The 25,849-nt window shown below is 38.1% G+C and overlaps 1 protein-coding gene across 3 annotated transcripts in view; it reads left to right on the top strand.

Moving 5' to 3' along the window:
- The window catches only part of LARGE1 (LARGE xylosyl- and glucuronyltransferase 1), a 352,715-nt gene that overhangs the window by 285,647 nt on the left and 41,219 nt on the right, over positions 1-25,849 (top strand). For all 3 annotated transcript variants that reach the window (XM_081957172.1, XM_081957171.1, XM_081957173.1), the window contains exons 9-10: positions 3,743-3,868; positions 18,557-18,712. In XM_081957172.1, coding sequence (XP_081813298.1) covers positions 3,743-3,868; positions 18,557-18,712 — 282 coding nt within the window. The remainder of the gene's footprint in view (positions 1-3,742; positions 3,869-18,556; positions 18,713-25,849) is intronic.

The raw sequence follows: 25,849 nt of genomic DNA, 5'->3' as shown, positions 1-25,849 counted from the left end.
GATAGATGACTTGAAGATGTTCCAAAAGTATCCTGGATCAAAAGCTCTGTAGGTCAAAATAGTAAAACTATATTCAGAAACATAAATATCCAATACAGTGCTTAGAGTCTTGAGAAAATAAGAGCTCACACCCATCAGCAGTTTGAAGTTTTCAAGCGAAAAATGAATCAAAGAGAATAAAAGATTGTGGAACTGCAATTCTTCCCAAAGCCAAATAACAAATTCAGAATGAGCCAGATTATTTTTGAACAGACCGCAATTTCATCTTAATAATAAAAATAGATTGAGCTACTTTTATCCCATTCAGTCCCCAGCTTCCAACACCGGTTAAGAGCATGCATTATATTTTCTGCTTGGCCTACTGTGAAAATATACAGGTGGGTGTACTATCTATATATTGGTGAAACCTCGCCTGAACTGATCATTGACCTCTGGAACTACCATATGAGAATAATTAGAACCATTGCGAAACAGTCCAAGCCCTCAAAGATAATCTAAGAAGATACTATGGTTGATGAGTTTCATAACTGCCCAGTAGTCTGAAAGTCCAAGAAAGCAATATTTCATCCACTCAAAAAGTGTCCATAATGTCTCCAGTTTTCTTCACACGACCAGATCAAAAGTCTAACTGAAAAGTTTCAAGATAATCTGCTTTATCCAGAGTCTCAGAAAATATGGTCAGATAAAACATCTACAGGTACTTAGATGTGTATCATCCTATAAATGCAGGGTGTGATTATATATTGTCAAGGCTAATAGTTAATCCAAAATGCTTCAATCACTTCTGCCTTCAGTTCAGAATGGGTATTGATTATAAAATTATATTTTTCTCACCAGACAGTTAAATTGAATTCCATATATAACCCTCATATTTAAACCCAGGCTGCCTCACTTGAAACTTTTTTAAAAACAAGGATCTCGGTTTCTACAGTATTGGAAAAGCAGTATCTTTTTGTCTGTCTACTTTCCCACCAACCTATCATTTAGCGTTATATGTAGAACACTAGGTAGGAAAGTGTAATTGATCCTAAACCATTATGTTGCAAAAGTAATGAAACAGTGCCTACAATATATCACTGCTTACAGTTTTTTTTCCCCTAGAAAAAGAAAAAAAATAGAATAAGTCATTTTCTTATCTTGCAATATTGGACAACTATTGTCCAATCCGTAGCCTTTCCTGTTTAGGAAAGATTTCAGAGATTATGATAAAATATCATTTTGTTTTTTTCTCCCTCCCACACACACCTTCCATGTCTTTTTAGCTTATTTTGTTATCCTTTTTTAGTCAAAGTGTGGCTTTTCTGCAATGTTCCTGAGTTTGTCTTCCTATTCATCACTACCATCACCACCACCATCAACAACAAAAGAAAAAGTGATAAATATCCAAAATCTCTATTATTTCTTTCAAATTTATCACTTTTGTATTATATATTAGATTACTGTTAGACCTTATACATAAAGCTACATTTCATGATAGCCAGCAAACTTCAGCAGAGTCGGAACTCCACTACTTTGATTTTGAGTTTCAAAATAAGGCCACTGTGCTCCTTCACTAAAATTCTGAAAGAACAGCATTGGTTTCAGGTTTTTTTAAAAAAAAGACTAAGTCAAAGCATTGGTTATCATTATTAAAAGTCTACCTGAAGCTGAAATCCCCAAACTCAAATTATCATACTGAGGACACATTATGCAAAGATCTAGCTTTCTAGAAAAGTCTATAATGCTGGTTGGAGATGGCTATAGAAGGGAATATAGACATTGCCTGTATTTTCCGAAAGAAAACTCAAAATTGGCCTGCTTTGACTGTGTTTGGTGTAAAAGGTAGGGAAAGGGAAGCTCTGTCAGATTTTCTGTGGTCATAGCCTCCATTAACAAAGTAGATGGACTCACAGTGTGGCAGGTATACCATTGGAAGGAACCAGGTTAGAAGGATATCGTGCTGGGATACATTTATCTGGTTGCTATAAGTCAGCATCAATTTGATGGTATATAACAAGGGTGTCAACTCACGGCATCATGGCAGGGTCACATGACATATCAGGACTTTCCCCCCCCCTTTGCTAAACCGGGCATGGGTGTGGCCCAGTGGTGGGTTCCTGCCGGATCGCGCCGGATCGCGCGCTCCCTTTCGGGGCTAAACCCGGAAGTACGGTCTTGCTCCGCCCCTGGCGACGCAACGACGCTTGCCTGCGCTCCACCAGCTCGGCTGGGAACGGAGACGTTTCCTCAGCGGAGCGGAGCGCCTGAAAGGGACGCAGGCTCAGCCTGCCAGGCTGCCACCACTCCACTGAAGACATTGCTGAGCAGAGAAACGTCTCCGTTCCCAGCCGAGTTGGTGGAGCGCAGGCAAGCATCGTCACGTCGCCAGGGGCGGGGCAAGACCGTACTTCCGGGTTTAGCGCCGAAAGGGAGCGCGCGATCCAGGTTTAGTGCTGAAAGGGAGCGTGCGCGATCCGGTGCGATCCGGCAGGAACCCACCACTGGTGTGGCCAGCATGTGATGTATCTGGCAAGGGGTGAAATTCAATTTTTTTACTACCGGTTCTGTGGGCGTGGCATGGTGGGCGTGGCAGAGAAAGAATACTGCAAAATCTCCATTCCCACCCCAATCCAGGAGAAGGATATTGCAAAATCTCTATTCCCACCCCATTCCAGGGGATGGTTATTGCAAAATCTCCATTTTTTCCCGGTCAGCTGGGAGGCAGAGAATAGATGGGGGCAGGGACAGTCAGAGGTGATATTTACTGAACTACTCAAAATTCCCACTACTGGTTCTCCAGAATGTGTCAGAACCTGCTGAATTTCACCCCTGCATCTGGCCCATAGGCCATGAGTTTGACAGCCCTGATATATAACTACTCAAACAATGTGGAAAAGTCAATATCTAAAGAAATAATATTCCTACCATGAATTAATATTCAGAGAGGCCCTTATCTACACTTGTCTGTTAGAAGTATATTATTAAACTTTTTTAAAAGGAAGGAGTTTTTTTTTTAACACTGCAACATTGGATGCTCTCACTAGGGAAATATAGTAAGGATTATGATCTATCCTTTTAGCTCCAGATTAAAACACCTTTAAAAGGCAATATTGAATATACCGAAGCTCTTTTTTATAAGTTGTTAATTCAGTTAAGTCTAGATACGTTTTTAATTTATTATGGTTTGTTGGTCGGTCTTTCTTATTTTGAAGTTTGATGCTTTTTACTTCAAATGTTGCTATAAAATGTTTTTTTTTAATCTTTGGTTATGAAGATACAGCATTCAAATTTGATAGGGACATAATGTATGTGGGCAGATTTTAACAACAGTGACAGGGAAAGGAGTAGGTTGCTTTGCTTTATAGTTAGTCTTTCCTGAGAACAGCTGTCAAATGTAAATCAGCAGCAAAGTTTCAGGTTATATTGACAAATTCACAATCTGACTGACAATGCTTTCTTTCAAAGCTAAAAGCCCAACCCTTGACTTTTAGTTCTTATTTATTTTATTTATTCCATTTATTTGCTGCCCATCTCATAGCAAACCACTGGGTGTCTTTTCAGCATTAAAACATTAAAATCCTAATACACAAAATGCCTTTAAAAGAATAAAATTAGAAATCCCAATCAAGATAAAATAAGATGGGGAGTTATATATATATGCAGTGTTTTACCCACATTCTTACGGTAATTATAAAGACTGCAATTTGCAATTGCTTTTCTGCAAGGTGAAAAATGTTGTTTGTCTGCTTGTTTATCTTTCTAGGATATTTTCAATGCAGTCATCAAACAGAATCCCTTTCTTGTCTATCAGCTTCCCTGTTTCTGGAATGTCCAACTGTCAGACCACACCCGCTCTGAACAATGCTACCGGGATGTTTCTGACCTTAAGGTAAGTATTAGTTAATTGACTGACTAGTAATAGCCAGATCTGCATATGGTGTAGAGAGAACAAAATGATGCAATATATCTGGTTGGTTTTTAGTTTTGCATATACTTATAAACAAGTATTTTCTGCCAAATTTCCTCAACATTAAAATTAAAACGTACTATTTTGATAAATACTTTTCTCTTGAGTTGCACAATTTGGCATGCAAATTTCCCTACCCTTAGCAGTTTTAGTTCAACTTCCCCTAATATATGCATTTTGAATGCAACAATCTTTAATGCATGCATTTTAATATGAGTTGCCTTACAAAATATATTACTTTAGCATTATACAAACAAACATGGAAGAAAGCACTTGTGTTTGTGTAAGAGGGGGGATTATAAAAGTATGGATAATGCATTTTAGAATGATATATAAAGTGAGTCGGATGTAATTAACCAGACTTTCTTCCCTCTCTTTCATATATTTATGGCATAAAACCTAGAGATGTTTTCAGCTCCCGAAAAGAAAAATGCTTATTAAACCTATTTGAAACTGGAAGGACCTGCAGGGTCCAATCCTCTCATCAAAATGAGAACCGCAGCATCGTTGCTAGCGCAATGGAAGCTCGGCTCATTTTTAGATATGTGCACAAATATGAGCACATCCGAAAGGGATGACTTTGCATTTTAATAGCAGTGATGTTGCTTTTCTTATTTACCACCATCTCTCTATCAAAGCAATCTTCAGTTTCATTTGTGAATAAAATGGAACCAAAAGAGAATATCACCTTTTTGACCTCTTTATAGATCAGTGTTTTTATTCCTGTGAACGTATAGTTGTTTTCATGTGTACTCAGAAGACGTAACACTGTTCAGTGAGAATTGTTTCCAGGTAAGTAAGCAGTGCAACGAAGGTATGGGGGTTTACTGTTCTTATGTCATAAATGTGGCCAGACATGGGCGATTAAATGTAATTGTTGTTGTCTTGTTACCACCTTGAGTGTTAGCAGTGTTGGCAAACCTTTTCAGCACTGAGTGGCCAGCTGGCCAGTGCACATGCGTGCGCTGGGAACCGGAAGAGCAGACACTTGGTGCACATGGTTAAATAGATTAACTAAAGCATATTTCATGGAAATGATTATATTATAGATAGCCATCAACATACCACTGCAATGGAGCCCAGAATTTCTATTGTGATTCATGGCAGTCATACATCAAGACACCCACGTGTCTGACTCGATTGTGTAACCTTTTGTGGAATTCATGAAGTGAATGTCATGGTTGTAAAGAGAATGCTGTGGACATTATGTGAATGCTGCAATCATTGAGCAAGTCAGTGCATTCCTATGAGCATTTTTTTTTGCCAGAAACTGGCCCAAAAGGTTGCCAAGCACTCAAAATGTCATGTGACTGCAGGGAGGTGCTGCCATTGAAACTCCAGAACCAAGTTATAAGTGCCTTTTTGGTGGGGATCGTAACTTTGAATGGTCCCTATTTAATTGGTCATCTATCATCAGTATTTCTGTTAGATCATGGTCTCTTTCTCAAACATTGGCATTATTGTTGCTCCAATCATAAGGAAATTGCATGCAGCAGGGATTTTCCAGACACTGAAAAATGTTTTCCACTTAAAAACCACACATAAATATGCTTAGACATCTACAGATGTAATCATATGGCTGTAAGAGACCTTACAGATCTTCTAGTCCAGGGGTGTCCAAACTTGGGAACTTTAAGACTTGTGGACTTCAACTCCCAGAATTCCCCAGCCGGCTGGGGAATTCTGGGAGTTGAAGTCCACAAGTCTTAAAGTTCCCAAGTTTGGACATCCCTGTTCTAGTCCAAAGACAAATGACTGTCCAACCTTTTCTTGAAGACTTCCAGCAATAGAGTGCTCTCAACTTCAGGAGGCAAGCTGTTCCATTGATTAATTGTTCACAATGTCAAGAAATTTCTTCTTAGTTCTAGGTTGGATCTCACTTTAACGATCTTCCCTCCATTGCTTCTTGTCCTACCCTCAGGTACATTGGAGAATAAGTCGATCACCTCTTCTCTGTAACAGATTCTCAAGTATTGGAAGACAGCTTTCACCCCTAATCATTCTCTTCAATAAGTGCTAGACATACCTAGATCCCTTAACAATTCATAATATGGTCCATCCTCCAGATCTTCCATCATCTTTATTGATCTTCTCTGCACTTTTTATAGAGTCTTACACTTTTTTGTAATGTGGTGACCCAAACTGGACACAGTACTTCAAGTGTGGTCTCATTAGTGCAATATAGAGGTATACTATCATTTCTCATGATTTTGATGTTACCCCACTGTTGACGTAGCTAGGACTGCTTTGGCTTTTTTGGCACCTACAGCACACTGCTGGCTCATACTTAAGTGATGGTCCATTAGGATACGAAGATACCTGCCATAGTTATTACTTTTGAGCCAGGTACCACTTATTCTATAGCTGTGCATTTGATTTTTCTGGCCTAAGTTCAGGACCCTTGTTTTCTCACCACTGAACTGTATCTTGTTGACTCATGCACACAAATTAGTATAGGATTGTGGTCCCCAACCTTTATAGCTTGGCGGTCTGGCTGGGACGCATGAGATGGGAACTAAGACACAGGAGTGGTGGGCTGGCGTGTGCAGCCCTTGTGCAAGTGGCAGGCTGGCATACATATATACAGCTTGACTTACATGAGCAATGGGCCGGCACGCATACCCACCAGTGCCAGCCATCAGGAAAGTTGAGCTGGATGCTCACGTGCCCCAATTCCTAATAGGCCATGACCCAGAGGTTGGGGACCTCTGGTATAGGACACTACCATGCACAGACAAAACAGTGGGATCTGGCTAGGAATGTAAACACATTTTGCTATTAACTCTCACATTCTGCTCCTAACAGATTTCCCACTGGAACAATCACTACAATCAAGATAACTCTCAATAGATATCATCTCCAAAAAAATAATAATAATTGGGGCAAGGAAAATGTTGGGAGATGGTGCACTTATATTATCACATTTACAAGCTTCAGGTGTCTTTTTAAAAACTTAAACAACATGGATTTTGCTTCAGTGGTAGTTTTGGACTCCCTGAGTTATTTTTGCAGGGTATTTGGGCAGTCAAAGAAGAGTTTCTGTTGAATAAAAGGCTCGTACCTATAACAAAAATAGTCATTGTCAAGTCATAAAGTACAACTCCCAAAAGCTGTCTGAGAGCCAGATCCTAATACAAATTGACTAAAGCAATAGAAGAGAAGGAAATTTTACAAATCTGCATAGTCCTCATGTTTGCTATATAAAGAAAGTAGAGCCAAAGTAATTTCGTTCTCTTTATATACTTTCGATGGGGAAAGTGGAAAAGAGAAAGAGATCAAGCTTTTCCATGTTTGTATTATAAGCTAATAGGATAACTGTGCAAATTGCTTTACATCTCCAACCTAGTGTCAGTGCAGAGAATGATAAAACAAAATAAATCCCTGTTCTATAATTACGCCTAGCAACACCGGGTGTCTCACGGAAGTCATGTTCAGGTCTATTTTTGAAACAGAGCTGCAGCTTAAAGTTGCTGCTTCATGAGCGGGGTTCTATGGATCATATTAAGCTGAACTGATCAGTTCCATCCAAGAATAATTCCACTTGTGGATCTGCCCTACTTGCATTGAGAAATATATATCTATTAGTTTAATAGGCAGAGTCACTGGTGCATACGTGTGGTCCATGGGGGGGGGGGGGGAGTGTGGTTGACATATTTAGCACAAGCTTGATTTTTAAAACAAAAATGTGAAAATTAAGTAGTTTCAATGACATTTAAAATAAATGGCCCGATATAGTATATTTGGCACATTCAGTATTTCATACTGATTCCAGCTGGAGTGAAGAATAATGTAGAAGAAACCTCCAGGGGATAGAAGAGAAAGAGATGAATGGTACATGTTGACATTAGAGGATTAGGAAGGATTGTGTGGGAAGAAAGAATCATAGATGTTAAACTCCAAACTAAGCTGGACAAGATCTTAGCATTCCTTAAATCGAACAAAACCAAATTATTCCTATCAAGCAAAAAAAAGGCACCAATTTAATTTTATCTGGTCCCAAGATCATGGGGATTTGTGGATTTGTCAACATTTACCAAAGTATTCTATTTCAGAGTTAGCTATCATCATAAGTGGCTGTGGTTCACTTGTATACAGTATGTATTTCTCTGTTGCTTCGCTTGTAATTCTGAGCAATGAATGCCTTTTGTGTGAAACAAAAGTTGGCCACTTGAGACCCCAGAATCAACCCTCCTAGAGAGCTGGAGGGAGAGAGAGGAGTTAACATCCTAGGCCTCACTGAGGACAATTTCCAAACTTCACAGTTTTCTATTATTTTGATGAAGGAAAGACATAAATACTATTGTATAAGCTCCGAAATAATAAAATAAGTTAGAATAGCAAGCATAACTAACATCTCAAAATCCCCATCCAAAAGAAAAAAGAAAGGAAAGGAAAAGAAAACTATCCCCATGCATTACAGAGCATCACCTAGTCAGATCTTTGTTTCACCTTTTGTGGAATGTTGTTGTTGTTGTTGTTGTTGTTGTTGTTCAGTCATTAAGGTGGGTCTGACTCTTCATGAACCCATGGACCATAGCCCCCCTCCTCCCATCCTCCACTGCCCATATTTACCATATTTTTCAGAGTATAAGATGCACCGGAGTACAAGACGCAGCAAGGTTTTGAAGAGGAAAATTTAAAAAAAAGTTTTTGCACTCTGCAAACCTCCCAAAAACGGTCCATTTTTCGCAAAAATGGGCCTGTTTCCCCCCCCCCAAAAAAAAGACATGAATAACCTTTAGGGAGCTTGCAGACTGCTCCTAGGGGGGCATAAATGAGCAAAAAACAGGCCCATTTTTTGTTAAAAAAAACAGCCCATATTTGCTCATTTCTGCCCTCCCCAGCCCCGAGGAGCTCTCTAAAAGCTTCCTAGAGGCTAAACACGGCCATTTTGATAAAGGGGGTGGGGTTTCAGGAGGCAAAAATGCTGTATTCAATGTATAAGATGCACCTAAATTTTCAGCCCCTTTTTTGAGGGAAAAAGGTGCGTCTTATACTCCAAAAATACGGTATGTTCATTGCATCAATAACACTATTGGTTTTTGAGGCTAAAAAGCAAGGGTGGGATTCTATCGGTTCGGATGAACCAGTAGCTCCGATGATCAGCTGGGAGCAAACCAGTTCACCCCGATGATCAGACCCCCCCCCGACTTCCCTATTTTCCTACCTTTATCTTCTCAGCTGATTCGCGTGGCAGAGTGCCTTTGTCTCTTTTCACCTCAAAGCCTTTGCTTTGGCCTTGCTTGCTGGATCTGGCTTCTCCTTTAAGCCATGGATACCCACAGAAGAAATGTAGAAAGTATAGAGGATGGCCTTGAGGGACAGAAGGAAGATCCAAGGCAATGATCAGATAAAAGTTGTCCACACCAAGGAAGTAGTCTGCAAAAATGCTTCAGATAGCGGCAGCACCCCCAATTCACACAGAGATAAAAGAGGAAAGCATATTCAGACTTGAAATATTCGGTTACTGTAGCTCTTCTAATAAAAATTGCTTTAGGCCACATAGTGTTTATTTCTTAGTCTGGTTTACTTTATAGGGTTGACAAGAACCAACAGTAAGGATATGAGAGCATCCCCAGACCCAACAGCACTTGCTTTTAAATCATTGGGAAGAACTTGCCTTAAAAGGCGAAGGGATCACATATTTAACGTGCAAAAATCCATAGAGAACCTGCATACATGTGTTAGCATGTATGTTCTTAATTCCCCAAACTAGGCACTCCCATGGCTGTGCACTGAACTGAAACGTTCTTAGTATGTTCATAGCATAGCTCTGTATACATAGTGGCTCCCTTTTCGTTCTTGATGCTCCCCAAATTAATCAACTTTATTTAAACATTTAGTTAGAGCAGCAGTACTCAAATCCATGACCTCTGACCTCTTCATTTTGCAGCCTCTGTGCATTTGGCCATGAATGCTGAAAACTGCAAGGTTAAGTTCTTGCAACTTTGAGACAGAAAAAATATTACATAATCCAATTAATTTGAGGGTGGGGGGAGAGAGTCTGTTTCTTGTTTCTCCCTCCAAATATTAATTGCAGCTTCAACCACTAAATGTTGACCAGTCTTGGGTCAGAGACTACATTCAGATCTGATATTCCAACTTAAGAAAAAGAAAAATTTTCTGCTGGGTAAAGAGTTTGCAGCCCCAGAAAATTGAGAAAGTCCACACAGCAACTGAAATCGTATATGACAAGTTAGTTAATTGTGAATTTCCCCAAGAATAAATTTAGTGACCTCACTGAAGGAACCCAGGCAAAGAAGTTGCTGGTTGTCAAGGATACAATGCAGATATTTTCGGCACTGAAAATAATTGCAAAAAACTTCTTTTTTCAACAAAGAAAAAAATAGTTCAATAAAAGTTCATTTCGGCAATAGATTTTAATTACTGAAAATATGCTCCCTTCCTTTAAATCGCTCCTTTAACATTCCTTGTTCAGTTATACCATCATGTTAAACATAATCTGTGCTGAACTAACTGTTGCTTCTGCAGTGATCCAAATCAAATATATTCTTGGGAAAAAAATAAACTACACTAATTAGTTATTTTTCATCATATCTTCCTAGCTATATTTTCCAAAGTAGAACCACCTTGTGAAATTAGTTTGCTAAAATGTCTATTACTTCAACACTGTAACTCAAAACAGGCCTTTCAAATTCATCACAACTCTTTTTCATTTGTTGTATTTCTTGCAAATCCTATAAATCGGACTGGATATAATTCTGATTGTGACCACTTGCCTTGATCCTTGGCCTTCTCTCTTTTTTATGCATAGCAATATTTCCTGCATCCCCAAAAGCAAATTCGGTTGCCAGAAAGTTAGGGTAATTGACTGTTCTTTCAGTTATGTAGTTTATATTAGTTGACATTTCTTGACTGTGGAGACCTGTACTGTCTGAGTTTGATTTACTTGTATTAGGCAAAGGTAAAGGTTCCCTTCGCACATATGTGCTAGTTGTTCCTGACTCTAGGGGGCGGTGCTCATCTACGTTTCAAAGCTAAAGAGCCAGCGCTGTCCAAAGACGTCTCCGTGGTCATGTGGCCAGCATGACTAAACGCCAAGGCGTACAGAACCCTCCCACCAAAGGTGGTTCCTATTTTTCTACTTGCATTTTTACTGTGCTTTCGAACTGGTAGGTTGGCAGAAGCTGGAACAAGTAATGGGAGCTCACTCCGTTGCGCGGCACTAGGGATTCAAACCACTGAACTGCCGATCTTTCTGATCAACAAGCTCAGCATCTTAGCCACTGAGCCACCATGTCCCCTTCCTTGCATTAGTTTTATGTAATTACTGTACCCGGCACTCACCGGCACTCAGGATGTTAGCTAGTCAGGTAATAAAATGTCTGCAAGCAGACAACCAAGCTCAAAGAAAGCACCAAGAACTCCACACTTTAATCCTGAGCTATTTACATTCCGTTATGTTGGATTTTCTTGGCTATGCCAAAAGGGCAATCTATTTTTCAAAAAGAAGAATTATTTTACATTTTATCAAACTGAAGTGGAAAATAAAAACAATATATCTTCTTTGTCCTTTTTTGGCAATTGGTCTGTTTGTTTGTTTATATGCCACCCTTCTCACCATTAAAATGACTCTGAGAACTTATAAACAGTAGAAACAGTTTCTTTAAAAAAATTAAACTACATAAAAAGCTAAAGTGAAGGCGAGCGCAGGAATGAAATCTTCTTACCCCATCATGCATCTCCGGCAATGAGTCAGGCCCCCAAGCCAACGAGTAAAACCAAGTTGTAATGCCCTCTGGAAGCCCAAAAGAAGGAGTGGTAGAGTGTGCCACAGAGCCAGGGCCAAAGTGGAAAAGGCTCTTTTCCTTGATCCTACCTGCCAAAATTTATTTGCAGATAAAAGACAAATTGGGGTAAGATGGTATAAGAAGATCTCCTGACTTGAGCAGGGTACAAGCTGCTATAGTTGATACGCCATTATGCATGTGGGATTGCCTAGCGCAGCAGAATCATATTCTGTTTAATAGAAAATCATAGTTTGCCAATTTGCTTAACATTCATTTGATATGGTGGACAAAGCACAGGTTTTTGGCTTTGATATAATGACCTGTTGCATATCAGCAAGAATATTATTCACTTCATGACATAAACAGAGAATATGCAAGCCTAAACTTGTATTGGAATGCACATTTAGCTTTTCTCACTCCAGTATCAAATATAATATTCAAATATGTTTTTAAGCAAAGTTTCAATATCTCCAATATTAAGGAAGGTTGTTTTCCCCAGAGTCTTTCAGCTTCAAGGACAAAACTTATGACTTGAACTTTAAAATATCTGTATTCTATAGCACAGTATGACAAACCTCCATTACTTTCCTCGTTTTTGGAAACTTTGATCCATCAATTTGAAATGCAAATATGCTTCAATTCCACAGTGTGGGTACAACTAATTCTGTTTCACTGTAATAGGATAGTTAAATTCCCCAAACTCCTAGAACGGCTAATCTTTGTTTGAGCATGACTCCTTAAGATTTGGAGTAGCATTCAATGGAAGCTTCTGTTCAAGAAAGGTCAGGTTGCTAATAGTTCAACATTCAAACATAGAAAAGATAAATATTCATGGAATTCTGTATGAAGTATGTCAATAGGGAAAAAGATAGTCAGAAAGACCGTAAGGAAGAGTGGGCTGCTCTGATCATAGAAGTATTCAAAATTAGGGGTAGCTACTTGCCCTAGAAAAGTTTTCCATTTATTATTGATTTAAAAATCTGTAGCAGCTACAAGGATATTTAAGAGGGTTTAATTCAACATTCAGTGACTAAGATGCTGAGATTGTTGATCAGAAAGGTCGCCAGTTCAGCAGTTCGAATCCCTAGCACCGCATAACGGAATGAGTTCCCGTTATTTGTCACAGCTTCTGCCAACCTAGCAGTTCGAAAGCATGTAAAAATGCAAGTAGAAAAATAGGAACCACCTTTGGTGGGAAGGTAACCAGCTACTTAGCTGCTTACTGAAAAAAGGAAGGAAGGAAGGATTTCTGGTGCTCCCTTCCAGCTTCCCACAAGGAAACTTAATGGGGAAGCAGTCAGGAAGTTGGAAGTTACACGTTCCCACTGTTTTTTTGTCTACGGCAGGGGTGTCCAAACTTGGGAACTTTAAGACTTGTGGCTGGCTGGGGAATTCTGGGAGTTGAAGTCCACAAGTCTTAAAGTTCCCAAGTTTGGACACCCCTGGTCTACGGTATATATATTCATGTTACCATATTGTTTTATAAGATCTACATTTGTGGACACATTTTAAATGAAAATATATATTTGTATTATCATATAGCTATTTTTAAAAATGTTGAGTTATACAGGTAGTCCTCGAGTACAGTAGACAATTTAATGATGTTCAATGTTATGACATACACACACACCCAAAAAGCTATCCCTTTCCACTCTCACTCACTTAGCTTTCAAAGATATTGAAGGCTTAGGAAGTCAGGCTAATGAAGGCTGCTCCATTGCTGGACCCTTGCTGGACTACATGGCACAATGAAGAATAAATAGCAATAGCACGTAGACTTATATACTGCTTTACAGCCCTCTTTAAGCAATTTACAGAGTCAGCATCTTTCTCCCGACAATTTTGGTCCTCATTTACCCACCTCGGAAGGATGGAAGGCTGAGTCACCCTTGAGCCTGGTGAGATTTGAACTGCCAAATTGCAGGCAGCCATCAGTTAGCAGAAGTAGCCCATAGTACTGCACTGTAACCACTGTGCCATGATGGCTCATCCTGCCATTTTTTTCTTTCCTTGCTATGCTTTACTTCCCCAAGGCCCATAGCACTAGTATAAAGGTAGTTTTCCTCACTGGGTGAGCTGAAAATAAATCCTGTCATTTTTGCCTTCCTCACAATAATTTTTTACCCCCAGGGTCAACAATGCTAGTGTAAAGCAGCATAAAGGATTGTGAGGAAAGCAAAACTGGCAGGATTTATTTTCAGGTTGCCCAGTGCCGGGAACGCTAGCTTTACACCAGGGGTGTCCAAACTTGGGAACTTTAAGACTTGTGGACTTCAACTCCCAGAATTCCCCAGCCAGCCATGCTGGCTGGGGAATTCTGGGAGTTGAAGTCCACAAGTCTTAAAGTTCCCAAGTTTGGACACCCCTGCTTTACACACTAGCTGGTGCTGGGGAAGTAAAGCACAGGAAGGAAAGGAATTTCTTCTACTCAGTTGTGCCATGTGGCCCACAACAGAGTGGACATCCCTATTCTAATTTCTTGACCTCTGGATATATTTCAATGTTAAGTGTTAGAATTGTGTGGGGTGTGGAAGGGAAGGAGACCCATAGGGCTGTGGGGAATGCAATTGCAAGGAGCAGGAAGCAGAACATGAGATACCTCAGAGAATGGGGAGAGGCCTTGGGAGGCTTAATGCAGGTGGGTCAGTATCTCCACCAGGCCTTCTGTGTTCTCCCCAGCCACGAGTGAACGCATGCTCTAATTAATGACCTATATATCTGTTTAACAAATGCATTGGATAGACCAGGATGGGGAAGTTGTTAATAACACAGTTATTTAATGTAGACATTAACTATAGACGATAATGTGCAGGCTGCGTTACTATCGTAAGTCAAGGACTATCTCTACATTTTTCAAAAATGAAGTACAGAAATGCCTTCAAAAACAGTTGCACTGTTCCATTTTAATCCGAGCTCTATGAAATTCTTGTGCATTCCTGAAGAAGATTGGTTTATACTGTTTACTGACCTACAAAATAGAAGCTATCAAAATGTGCAAAGCTTACCAAGATCAAGTCAAAATATAACTAATCTTTATTTGGGCATTTATATAAAAAAGAGTTAATGAGATCGCAATTATGAGATTAGATTTAGAATAGAAAGGCTAAATTAAAATGTTGTGACTGGATGCCAGAATTATGAACTCTTAAGAAATATATGGGCATATTATTAACTCCTGAAGAAGTAGGATTTAATTATTCATACTAATTTCCAGTAGGTGCTGACCAACATTATGATCAGTTGCAAATTAAAGTGTTTCAATATTTTTTAAGCCTGCATTTAGATTTTGCTCAGGAGCTTGTTCAAATCGAATGCCAAATCATTCTGCAGACATGGCCTTCTCATCTTTCATAATACAAACCCCGGGTTATAAGGATAAGCAGAACTATAGAACAGGATTAAAAGAAATGTAGAACTAATTACACTTACACTTAAGTGGACTTAACTATCCAGATGTCTGAGTTGGAAGGTCTTAGAAATCTAGTAATAAAATAAATAAAAGTAGTTTGTTATATGGCAATAGTGCCTGTTGTTGAAGAAAAAGAAATTCCTTCAGGCAAACAGATTATTGAAAAAATTACTTGTTCAATCTATCTTGTAGATTGTGATTATTTAGTAAAACCTATGTACTGTACACGATCTCTCTTTCAAGCAAGAAAATATTTGTCTTTTTGCTATCTTCTTACTTTTAACTTTAACTAAATATAACTGCCATTAAATGATTCTGCAACAATATTTTTGTATCCGATTTTGTTGATGGGGATTATGATGCATTGCTTTTGTCATCAAAAGCCTATTATATTTATGGAAACCATTATCCATTTCATGTATTTTGACATATTCAATGACTTTGTAATTACAAAATAAGTTAATTCTGTGTTTGTATATGTTTTTGTGTTTCTTTGTGTATTGGATATACACTTACTATTTACATGCTTCCCTACTACCAGCACCACTGAAAAAAATTAGAGTAATCAGTTTAATTTTTATCTTGTAGGCTCCATTAACTTCTGTTCACCTATAGATTCCTTACAAATCTTTCAATCCTATAACATTATGAACCGCAAGTCCTTGAGATCCATTAACATTTGAACAAACAGAAACTTTTTTCAATTTGTATCTGTCTAGTTGGCAGATATTAATGAAGTAATTGCTAAAGTGACTAACCTTTTTGGGGGTAATAATCCCTGATTTGATTAAGACTTATTCTCACTGAGGTCATATCAATCCCCAAGGATTTGTGCAGTCTTCTAGGTTCCATGCACTTCTGCCACAACAGTTTCAAGGACTAAATATGGACTGCAGATGCAGTACCTATTTTGTCCTTGACAATCCAGATGAAAATGGGATATCTACATCAGTGTTTCTCAAGTTTGGCAAATTTAAAATATATTGATCTCAACTCCTAGCATGTTGTCCTGGAAATTCTGAAAGTGGAAGTCCAGACATTCTATTTGCCAAATTTGACAAGCACTAACATCTTCTTACAAGTCTTCATTTCACTAATAACTTCTCCTATATTTGCTTGGTGCCTGATATTTTAAATCCTAAATCCTAAAACCACCTTAAAAGAACTTCCTCCAAAGTCCTGGACAAATAATAGTATGACATGTAGCCTATTTCAAAATACACTCTTCATTTGAAAGGCTGTTCATTTGATATACATTTTAAAATGAAGAACTGGAAGAAGGAGTTGCATGGCCTTGAACCTGCTTATAAGTTATTACTATTTGGAGAGCAGTCACAATTTGGTCACAATTTTGGCCACAATTTTTCTCGACTGGTATTGTATTGCTCTTCAAATTAAGGTAATTATCTCTAAATTGATATCTGTGCATATGAATTAACACATATAAATTCCATTCAATCCGATGTCCTTTTGTAATGACGAATTTTTCTCTTTTTCCACTTTTCTTTTTTGGACTTTTATTCATTGGTAATGCATAAATAGGCACTGATAAACTGCCCAAATTCCTTTTTGTAAAATGAAAATATAGTGTAAAGGTGTGTAAAGGTCCCTGAGATGTGGTCCCCGAGACTTCAAAACTTGATTCTTTTCATTTCAATTATAATAAAAGGGGGAATGATCAAATACCTACAAAACTGGAAGGTAATATATTCACCATAGTTAATTAACATTAAATGCAAACTGAAATAAAATCAGATCAAGCTTAATTTTTATTCTACAGTGTCCCTTTTCTTTTTGGAGCAATCTGTAAAAGATGTGGATCTCTACTTCTGTTAACAAAGCAACAATAAGTTGTTCAATAGGATTTTTTAAAAATAATTCCTTCTTAGCAAATATCACAGTTCAAAAATTTTGGGGTGAGAATTTGTGGAAACATATAAAGGGGAAAATCAATCTGTTGTTAGGAATCAAAAATGAATTGATGGCATATACTGTAATCATATAAAAGAACTTCAAAAGGAAATTATTCTCAAGCTTGAGAGTTGTGTTGATATTTTTCCTCCTTTCTTCATTGTATCCTTCCTTTAAATATTTGACCAATAATTTCCATTTCTGCACTTAAGAAAAAGCATTTAGCTTCTTTAAAAAAAAATTTAACTCCTGCTTAAGTGCTCTTTCCTTTATGACTTGCATTAACATATTTTTCTGTTTCTACAGAGGAAGGCATGTTGTTATTATTAATGTTTTATTGTTCCTTGCTCCTTGGATTTTATGCAGTGGGCTAAAAAGGGATGTTTCTTCAGAGGGTGCTAAATTGTCAATAAATAATGTTACTTCACTTTATCATATGAACATTTCACTGCATTGTGCATACGGATTCAAAGATCAAATTACATACTATAAAACAAAAGGCATATCTTGGTAGAACTGCCCTAGTTTTCTAGTCTGGATAGTTAAGGCAACTTTTTTCTCCTGTGATGTTTTTACAGGTTATTTTTGTCCATTTCTGAATTACGCTTGTTTATTATAGTTTATGTGTTCTTTGTTCCACATAACTCATTTTTATTGCCTATTTGCTCAGTAGCCAGTAAGTGATCCTGTGAAACATTTTAGTATCATTACCTAAAGAAGATGTTTTCTTACTAGAAATAGGAAATGTCAAGAAGATACAGTTTGCAAAGCTGTAATGCAGCTGTTGCTTATTCAGCACTTGGCAATCAGTAACAGCAAAGTATATTTTCAACTTAAAGTACTGTCTTACCTCTATCTAATTTTTTTAATGGACATGCAAACTCTTAAGAGCTGAACTTTGGATGAGTTTCCAATAAAACTCTCTTTCTTCTCTGTATACTTGTTTGGATGTTTTTCAAATGCATAAAATTAATGCTTGGAACAATGAATCCTTTTCATTGCTAAAATACAACCTCCAATAAAATTATTATTTTTTCCTAATTTGTCATTTTTTTTTAACTTGATGCTTTTTCCTGAGGGCCTTTAATTCTCACTCTTTTATCCTGTTCCTTTATACTGCCAAAAGTAGGATTGTTGATTTGGATTGAAGGGTAAAGAAATGATAAAGGGACAGTTTAACTTAACTAATCTTTGCGAAGAAATAGGAATGTAAGATGTGGCAATTAATCGGATGCTTAGTTCAGGGAGAAGACAGCAGGTTTCAAATATCTCTTTGCCCAAGATACAGAGCCCATCAAATAGATGGAATTCCATAGGTTTCTATTATTAATTTCCTTTCCTTTCCTTTGGTTTCCTTTAAGAAGAGGTAAACGAAGAAGTCTCTTAGTGATATCTTCCCCACTGGTATGCTCTTATGATTTCTGTACTGAGGAGGAAGAAATGTTGTCAAATGCAAAAAGAAAAAAGAAAAGAAAAGGATATTTAGAAGATAAACCAATGAAGCTGGGTTTTGATGCCTGCATTGTTTTCTCTTACCAGGTCATACATTGGAACTCGCCCAAAAAGCTGAGAGTAAAGAACAAGCATGTGGAGTTTTTCCGCAACCTCTATCTGACATTCCTAGAATATGATGGGAACTTGCTGAGGCGGGAGCTTTTTGGATGTCCCAGTGAAGCTGATGTCAACAGTGAAAATGTAAGCTGGCCTTAAACTTGGGGGGTGACTTTGATTTCCACAAATGTATGAAATTTGGAAGGGTGGGAAGGGATTTCACTCAAACAGAAGATTACAATTATGCCAAACACCCTTAGTAGGGCCCGGAAAATAACTAGCAGAGCTTAATGCTTAGCCAGCCCAAGACATTGGGTTCCCTGTGACAAAGAACTGAACAGTACTCCTTTCTATCTCATTACTGAAAGCTGACTGGACTAATAGTTTAATCTTCCTTCAGTGCTGGGTGTGGGAGGGACTTTCCCTATTTAGTGAGACAAATGTTCTCTGGATTGTGAGGCGGGTTTTCTAAAAGCTTCCCAGTTTTTAAATTTATTTAATTAATACTGAGAGTTTAACTCAGAACTTTTTGCATTAAAAATTCTGAATTAAAATAAACTTTTCTCCATGACGAATTTTTCTCTTTTTCCCCTTTTCTTTTTTGGACTTTTATTCATTGGTAATGCATAAATAGGCACTGATAAACTGCCCAAATTCCTTTTTGTAAAATGAAAATATAGTGTAAAGGTGTGTAAAGGTCCCTGAGATGTGATCCCCGAGACTTCAAAACTTGATTCTTTTCATTTCAATTATAATAAAAGGGGGAATGATCAAATACCAACAAAACTGGAAGGTAATATATTCACCATAGTTAATTAACATTAAATGCAAACTGAAATAAAATCAGATCGAACTTAATTTTTATTCTACAGTGTCCCTTTTCTTTTTGGAGCAATCTGTAAAAGATGTGGATCTCTACTTCTGTTAACAAAGCAACAATAAGTTGTTCAATAGGATTTTTTAAAAAATAGGAATAGGAATATAAAGGAAAATAGTCTAAAATTTTGTTCGGTACTTAATGCATGGTGGTGAGGTGATAAAGAAATTGATGTTTTTCAAGTTGTATGTCCTATATATATTTATATATTGTAAGCAATACAATAGGGAGATATTTTAAAAAGCAATTATTGTGTACGTGTATGAAATTTCAGGTAGTTTTCTTCAATAATAAAGCTATATACAAAATCCTTTCTTCTTCCAGGTCCCTGTGGAATGTAATAGCAGTTTTCATAGCAAGTAGAACAAAATTGACCATTCAAGTCTCTCAACAAAGTGGTTCTGCAAATTTAAATTTAGGCATATGTATACTTAGCTTCTTTCTTGTGCATGTAGTAGCCATTTATTTAATGTATCGGTAAGGAGACTATACTATGTGATGCATCTAAATTGGTGCTCATCAAAAGTCAACTACCATTATTAGCAAGAGAAAAATGTGGCATAAGAGTGGCATAAGAATAAGAATATTGGTCTGCTAGCTTCATGACTTAACCAGTCATGACCAACCAGTGGTCATAACTGGTTAAAACTATTGCTCGGTATGCTTATATATAACTTATGAGGAAATCTAAAGGCCTGCTTATGAACTACTGCTTATAGCAGTGTTTTTCAATCCTAGCAACTTTAAGATGGGTGGACTTCAACTCTCAGAATTCCCCATGTAATTGTAATGTAATTTTCGGAGTTGAAACCCACCCATCTTAAAGTCACTAAGGATAAGAAACACTTATAGGTTTCCCAAATGTATATCAGCCTATCAGATCTTTGATTAAAGACCTCTTTGCACTAATACATTCCTATCCAACAAGATCCATGATGGGAAGTATAAATCAACACATGTAGAAAGTTGGAATAGGCTAATTTAGCAAAACCTGGCCTACTCTTCATTTGAGCCAGCTAAAGTTTCTTTTTTTTAAAAGCCATACGGACAATGATATGTTTCTGTTGTATGCACCTTCCATTTTCCAGTATTCAGTGCCATTAAATTAGAAGTGTTGATTATCTGAGGGACAATATTCAAAATCCTGTACTTTTTATTTTGTTTTGTAGAGACACATTTTTCCAATCTGAACATGGATGTAAGTAGATTCACAATGTCAATTAGAGTGAGGATGGTGGTAGACCACAAAAACAGTAAAAGACCTGTCTGTTTATGTGTCAAGCACGTGCACATTTAATTTGACTTTGAGACAAATAGGAGGTATAGCTAGCTAGACGAACATGGGATTCAGTAGCTTGGGTTTTAGCATGTTAAGGTCAGTAGCTATTTTCTTTCCATGGCCATCACTGTGAGCCATATTAATATTTATTTATTGGGTATAGTATATTATGTAAGGGATGTAGTGGCTCAGTGGCTAAGACACTGAACTTGTCGATCAGAAAGGTCGGCAGTTCAATGGTTCAAATCCCTAGTGCCACGTAACAGAATGAGCTCCCATTACTTATTCCAGCTTCTGCCAACCTAGCACTTCGAAAGCACATAAAAATGCAAGTAGAAAAATTAGGAACCACCTTTGGTGGGAAGGTAACAGCGTTCTGTATGCCTTCAATGTCTAGTCATGCCGGCCACATGACCACGGAGATGTCTTCAGACAGCGCTGGCTCTTCGGCTTTGAAATGGAGATGAGCACTGCTCCCTAGAATCGGGAACAACTAGCACATATGTGCAGGCGGAACCTTTACCTTTACTTTTTTGTTGCGTAAGCAAAGCAATTACATTTTGTTAACCAGAATTTAGTTATTAGCATGAACACCAATTATGATGTATTTGAGAACAGTGAAAATCAACAGGTAAAAGGCCCTTATTGACTTCTAATAAGGAGTTTTAATGACTAGACTGACACTTCCATTTAGATTTCTTTGCAAGTATTGTATGTCAAAGCTTTATTTCAAGATTATTTTTTTTTAAAAAATTTATAACTAACCTATAGCTTTGATATTTAGCCTGGTGATCCAATCTGCTTAGGAACAATAACTAGATGGCCTTTGTGATTTCAGACACAGTTTTGTTAGAACAGACTTGCTTTGATCCTCAAAAATGTCAGATATGACATATGGGAAATAATGAGAAGGTGCCGGCCCCATTTGAAATACCTATCATTTGGTATCATTTGAGGCAAGAGTATTTAATGTCTGTGCAAAATGGTTATGCATGTAATGTACTTCCATCATTTTATTATAGTTGTTTTCTGCAAAGAAATTATTAATGCTGCCATCTCTCCTTTATTCCTCCCTAGCCCCAGACATTTTGCAAAATGTGAGTAAAGACCAAAAGAAGGAATGACATTATTTAGTAGTGCAGCCTATAATCTTCTCTTGCTGTATTCAAGTTGAAGTATGGATGATAATGCAGTCAACTTTGTACGCAGAAAATAGAATAGCAGAATACAGGGGAGGAGGATGCTTGTATTTTAAAATGAGCTTCTTTGCACTACATGTAATTTTAGTGCTGAAGGCAGGAAGCAAATTATACCTGCCCAGTAGACAAGCTGGCCATTCACAGAAGAAGACAGAGTTTGGAATTTAAACAGCTTTGCCACTGATAATTTGGGTGCTGGCCGAATGGTAGCTTTCATTGTTTACAAGATCAATGGTTTAGGCCTGTCACTGGCAATCTGGCAGTATCAGAATTCACCCTCAAGGGGTTCTTTCAATGTGTAAGCTGTTACAATTTAGCAAGTTAGGTTATTAGAGGTATTGCTTTAGAATTTAATTTGTAATTAAGAGAGCTGGTTTGGAATGGAAATATCTGTTAAATACCTAATGGAGTTCACTTGATTTTATGCTGCCCTCAGTTATGTTTTGGCCTCATTAGAAACAAGCATTACTATGGGCATAAATTAGATTGCTTTTGCCTTTGTTTGTTTGTTCGTTTGTTTGGTTATATGCAAAATAATCAATTCTTCCCATATAATAAATATTTTTAACATGCTGTTGGCTCATTTTCCTGTAAATTTTTTGAATTAAAGTTAATGGTAGTTTCTACTGTTAGTTTGATGATTGACTGTTATGGAAGGAGGTAAAATATAATATTAAACCGTCTCCACAACATTGGATCTCTCTCTCTCTCTCTCTCTCTCTCTCTCTCTCTCTCTCTCTCTCTCTCTCTCTCCCTCCCTCCCTCCCTCCCTCTCTCTCTCTCTCTCTCTCTCTCTCTCTCTCTGTGTTATATTTTTAATAAGGTGTGTATTCAGGATTAAAGTGGAATATGTTGAAATTTACCAAATAATAATTCTTTAAAAATATGTGAAAAATTATCAAGATTAGATAATGCTTTGCTGGAAGAAAGTGATTGGTAAACAAGATTCATTTATCAAAACTGAGATCTTTGAGAAGGGCCCACAAAGAAACTGGCAATCATTAGCATGAAGGCTGCCTTTCTTGGCAACATTGCTTTTCTTGACTATGCTCCAATCATAAACTTCCCAAAATAACAGCCCGGAATGTAAGTGAATAAAATGAACTGATTGTATTTGTTCATGCATCACTTGTCTTTGCTTCTTTCTCTTTCTTGGAAGTATGTTGGGTACCTCCAAAGCACATAGCACAAAATCCTAGATAGTACCTTGCCCTAAAGTCCAAGCAGAGGTTAGGATTCAGCCGGTTTAGACCGGTTCGGGCAAACTGCTTGTTAAGATTTTGTGCAGTTTGGAGAACCGACTGGTTGCATCACTGGCTGGCCCTGCCCCGCCCCACCCCTCCTTACTTGCCTCGACTGCCTTAGCCGGTGGCTATAGTCACGCCAACACCCAGCTACTCCCTGGCTCCTTCGTTTGCCCAGACCACACGGCCCAGCTGATCTCCACACCTCACCTGCTTGCCTGCCTTCTTTGCAGCCGGCAACGTGGCCTAGCTGATCTCCATGGCTCACCTGCTCTGCTCACTGTGAAGGCACTCAGCCAAAGGGCCACCTCAGGGTGGACACAGCAAGGCTTGGCCGCCTTTCAGGCCTGGCTCTCACCATCCTTCCGCCCGCATGCTGCCCACTCACCTTTCACCTCGGTTCAGGGGACATGCCAGTTCCTGTCTTTCTAAAGGGACACCTCCACCCCCACTGCCCTGCTTGCTTCCACCGTGCCTCTAACTCAACCCTCCAATCTCCCTCCCTCCCTCCCTCCCTCCCTCCCTCTCTCTCTCTCTCTCTCTCTCACACACACACACACACACAGGTTGGATCTTTCTTTCCTCCTGCCCCACCCACCAGAGACTCCAGAATTCCCTCCCTAACTCCGCCTGTCCCATACAGGCACCACCCACACAAGTGATGTAGAGTTGGCCACACCAGAGGTGGATTCCTGCCAGTTCTAACCTCTTCTATAGAAGAGGTTCCACAAATCTACCGTACCATTTAGAACCGGTTCCAGCTCCCTCCCTCCGCCCCCGCCTGTACCACGCTTGCCCCGCCCGCTGCTCACTGATTGGCTGGCTCACCAATCGCCCCACCCGCCTCTAAGAGTCCTATCTAAACCTTAAAGTCTTAAAGCTGTCAAGTTTGAACACCCCTGGGATTTTTTTTTCTAAAGGGTTAGGGGTGCAAGGGTCTTGTAACTTGACAGCTTTAAGACTTGCATGCTTCAAATGCCAGAGTTTCCGAGCCAACATTTTGGTTGCTAAGCAAGAGCGTTGTTAAATGAGTATAACCACATTTTACAAGTTGACCACACCCACCCAGTCACATGACTGCCAAGCCACTACCACTCGGTCATATGGCTGGCAAGCCACTCCCCCCCAGTCACATGGCTGGCAAGCCACTCCCACAAAGCAGGCTACATCTACAGAAGAGGTTCTAACAAATTTTGAATCCCACCAATGTGCCACACACTCAGTCAGATTACACACACCCCAGCCACACCCCCTCAGCTTGTCATTAGGAAAAACCGGTTGTTAAATTATTTGTATTCTACCACTGTGTTCAAGACTGGACAATGTCACTGAACCAGTTTGATTCCCTGACTTCCTTCATATTTAGATTCTTCTCAGAATTGAACCAAAGCAATTAAACAGTCTGTCAACAGAAGGAAATAAAAGCAGAGCTTTGAGTTAAATTGAGAATAACTACTTCAATACTTGGAAGAACACTAATTAATTGTTGTGTATAAGCAGAACAATGTTGTATGTATACATCCTGCTTCTAAACTGTCTCTTCTGGACAATTATTTGTGGAGATTGTGAAGCTAAGTTTTTATAGATATTTCTGTGTTTTTAGTACGACCCCAGCAACACTTTTAGAAATCAGAGCAAATAATTAATAATTGAATTGAAATAAATGAATATTAGACGATAAACATATATGGGCAAACATCCTTTTTCTCCCCTGTGGAGAGGTACTCCTTAGGGAACTGGTTGAAAGAGCTATAACAACTACACACTTACATTACTAGCTGGAAAACAAATCTATTAAGACAATTCTCAGCATGTTCTTCTATGTACCCATTCTGTTGATTGATAACAGTTTGGAACTTCATGTAACATTATAATTAAGAATACAAATGATTAACAAAGAGAAAATTTTAAGAGATGAGATATGAGAATTATCATGCCTCCAAACAATTACCCTTCTATATAACTGTTAAAGATGTATTATTTATTAATTACTTTACTATCTAATGCAATCAAAACATATTTTCTCATCTAATAGTATATATAAAACAAAAATTAAAACTTCTGTGTTTAGATTAAAACTAATCAGAATAATAATAGCAATAATCATATCAAAGCCTACATAAAAACACAAAAAGCAAAAGAAAATAGGATGGTATCAGGTGTCCACTTAAGCAAGGGCCCTCCAAACAATTACATTTTAAGCATTTTCTGGAAAACCAAGAATACCAGCATAAAATAAAATACAAAAGTACATAAACTACAAAAGCAAATCCTTCTGAACCTCTTGAAAATGTTCCTCCCAGCCAGAATTATGTTTGCACAACAATGGAAAAGTGAAGGATCCCTACTGATGAAATTGTAGTAAAAAATATTAGAATGTGCAGAAATGGATAGATTAACAGTTAAAATTAAGGAGAAGGAAGAAACTGAACATTTTTTAACATGGGTTTTATTTCATCAATGACTAAATAGCAGAAACAGAAGTTAGAAACTTAAAAGTATAAGAGAAGGATTACTTACAATGAAGATATACTAAAATTGATAAATAAATATTATTATTATTATGTGATTATTATTGATGTTAAGAATATTATTGTTACTATTACCATTACTACTCAAATTGAGATAGATGTATTCTGTACAACTGTAGTATAATTGTACTCAGACAGCACACTGTTTATA

This window comes from Natrix helvetica (genome assembly GCF_964273705.1).
Source record: "Natrix helvetica genome assembly, chromosome: 6".
Lineage (NCBI taxonomy): Eukaryota > Metazoa > Chordata > Lepidosauria > Squamata > Natricidae > Natrix > Natrix helvetica.
This window is presented reverse-complemented; position numbering and strand designations above follow the sequence as displayed.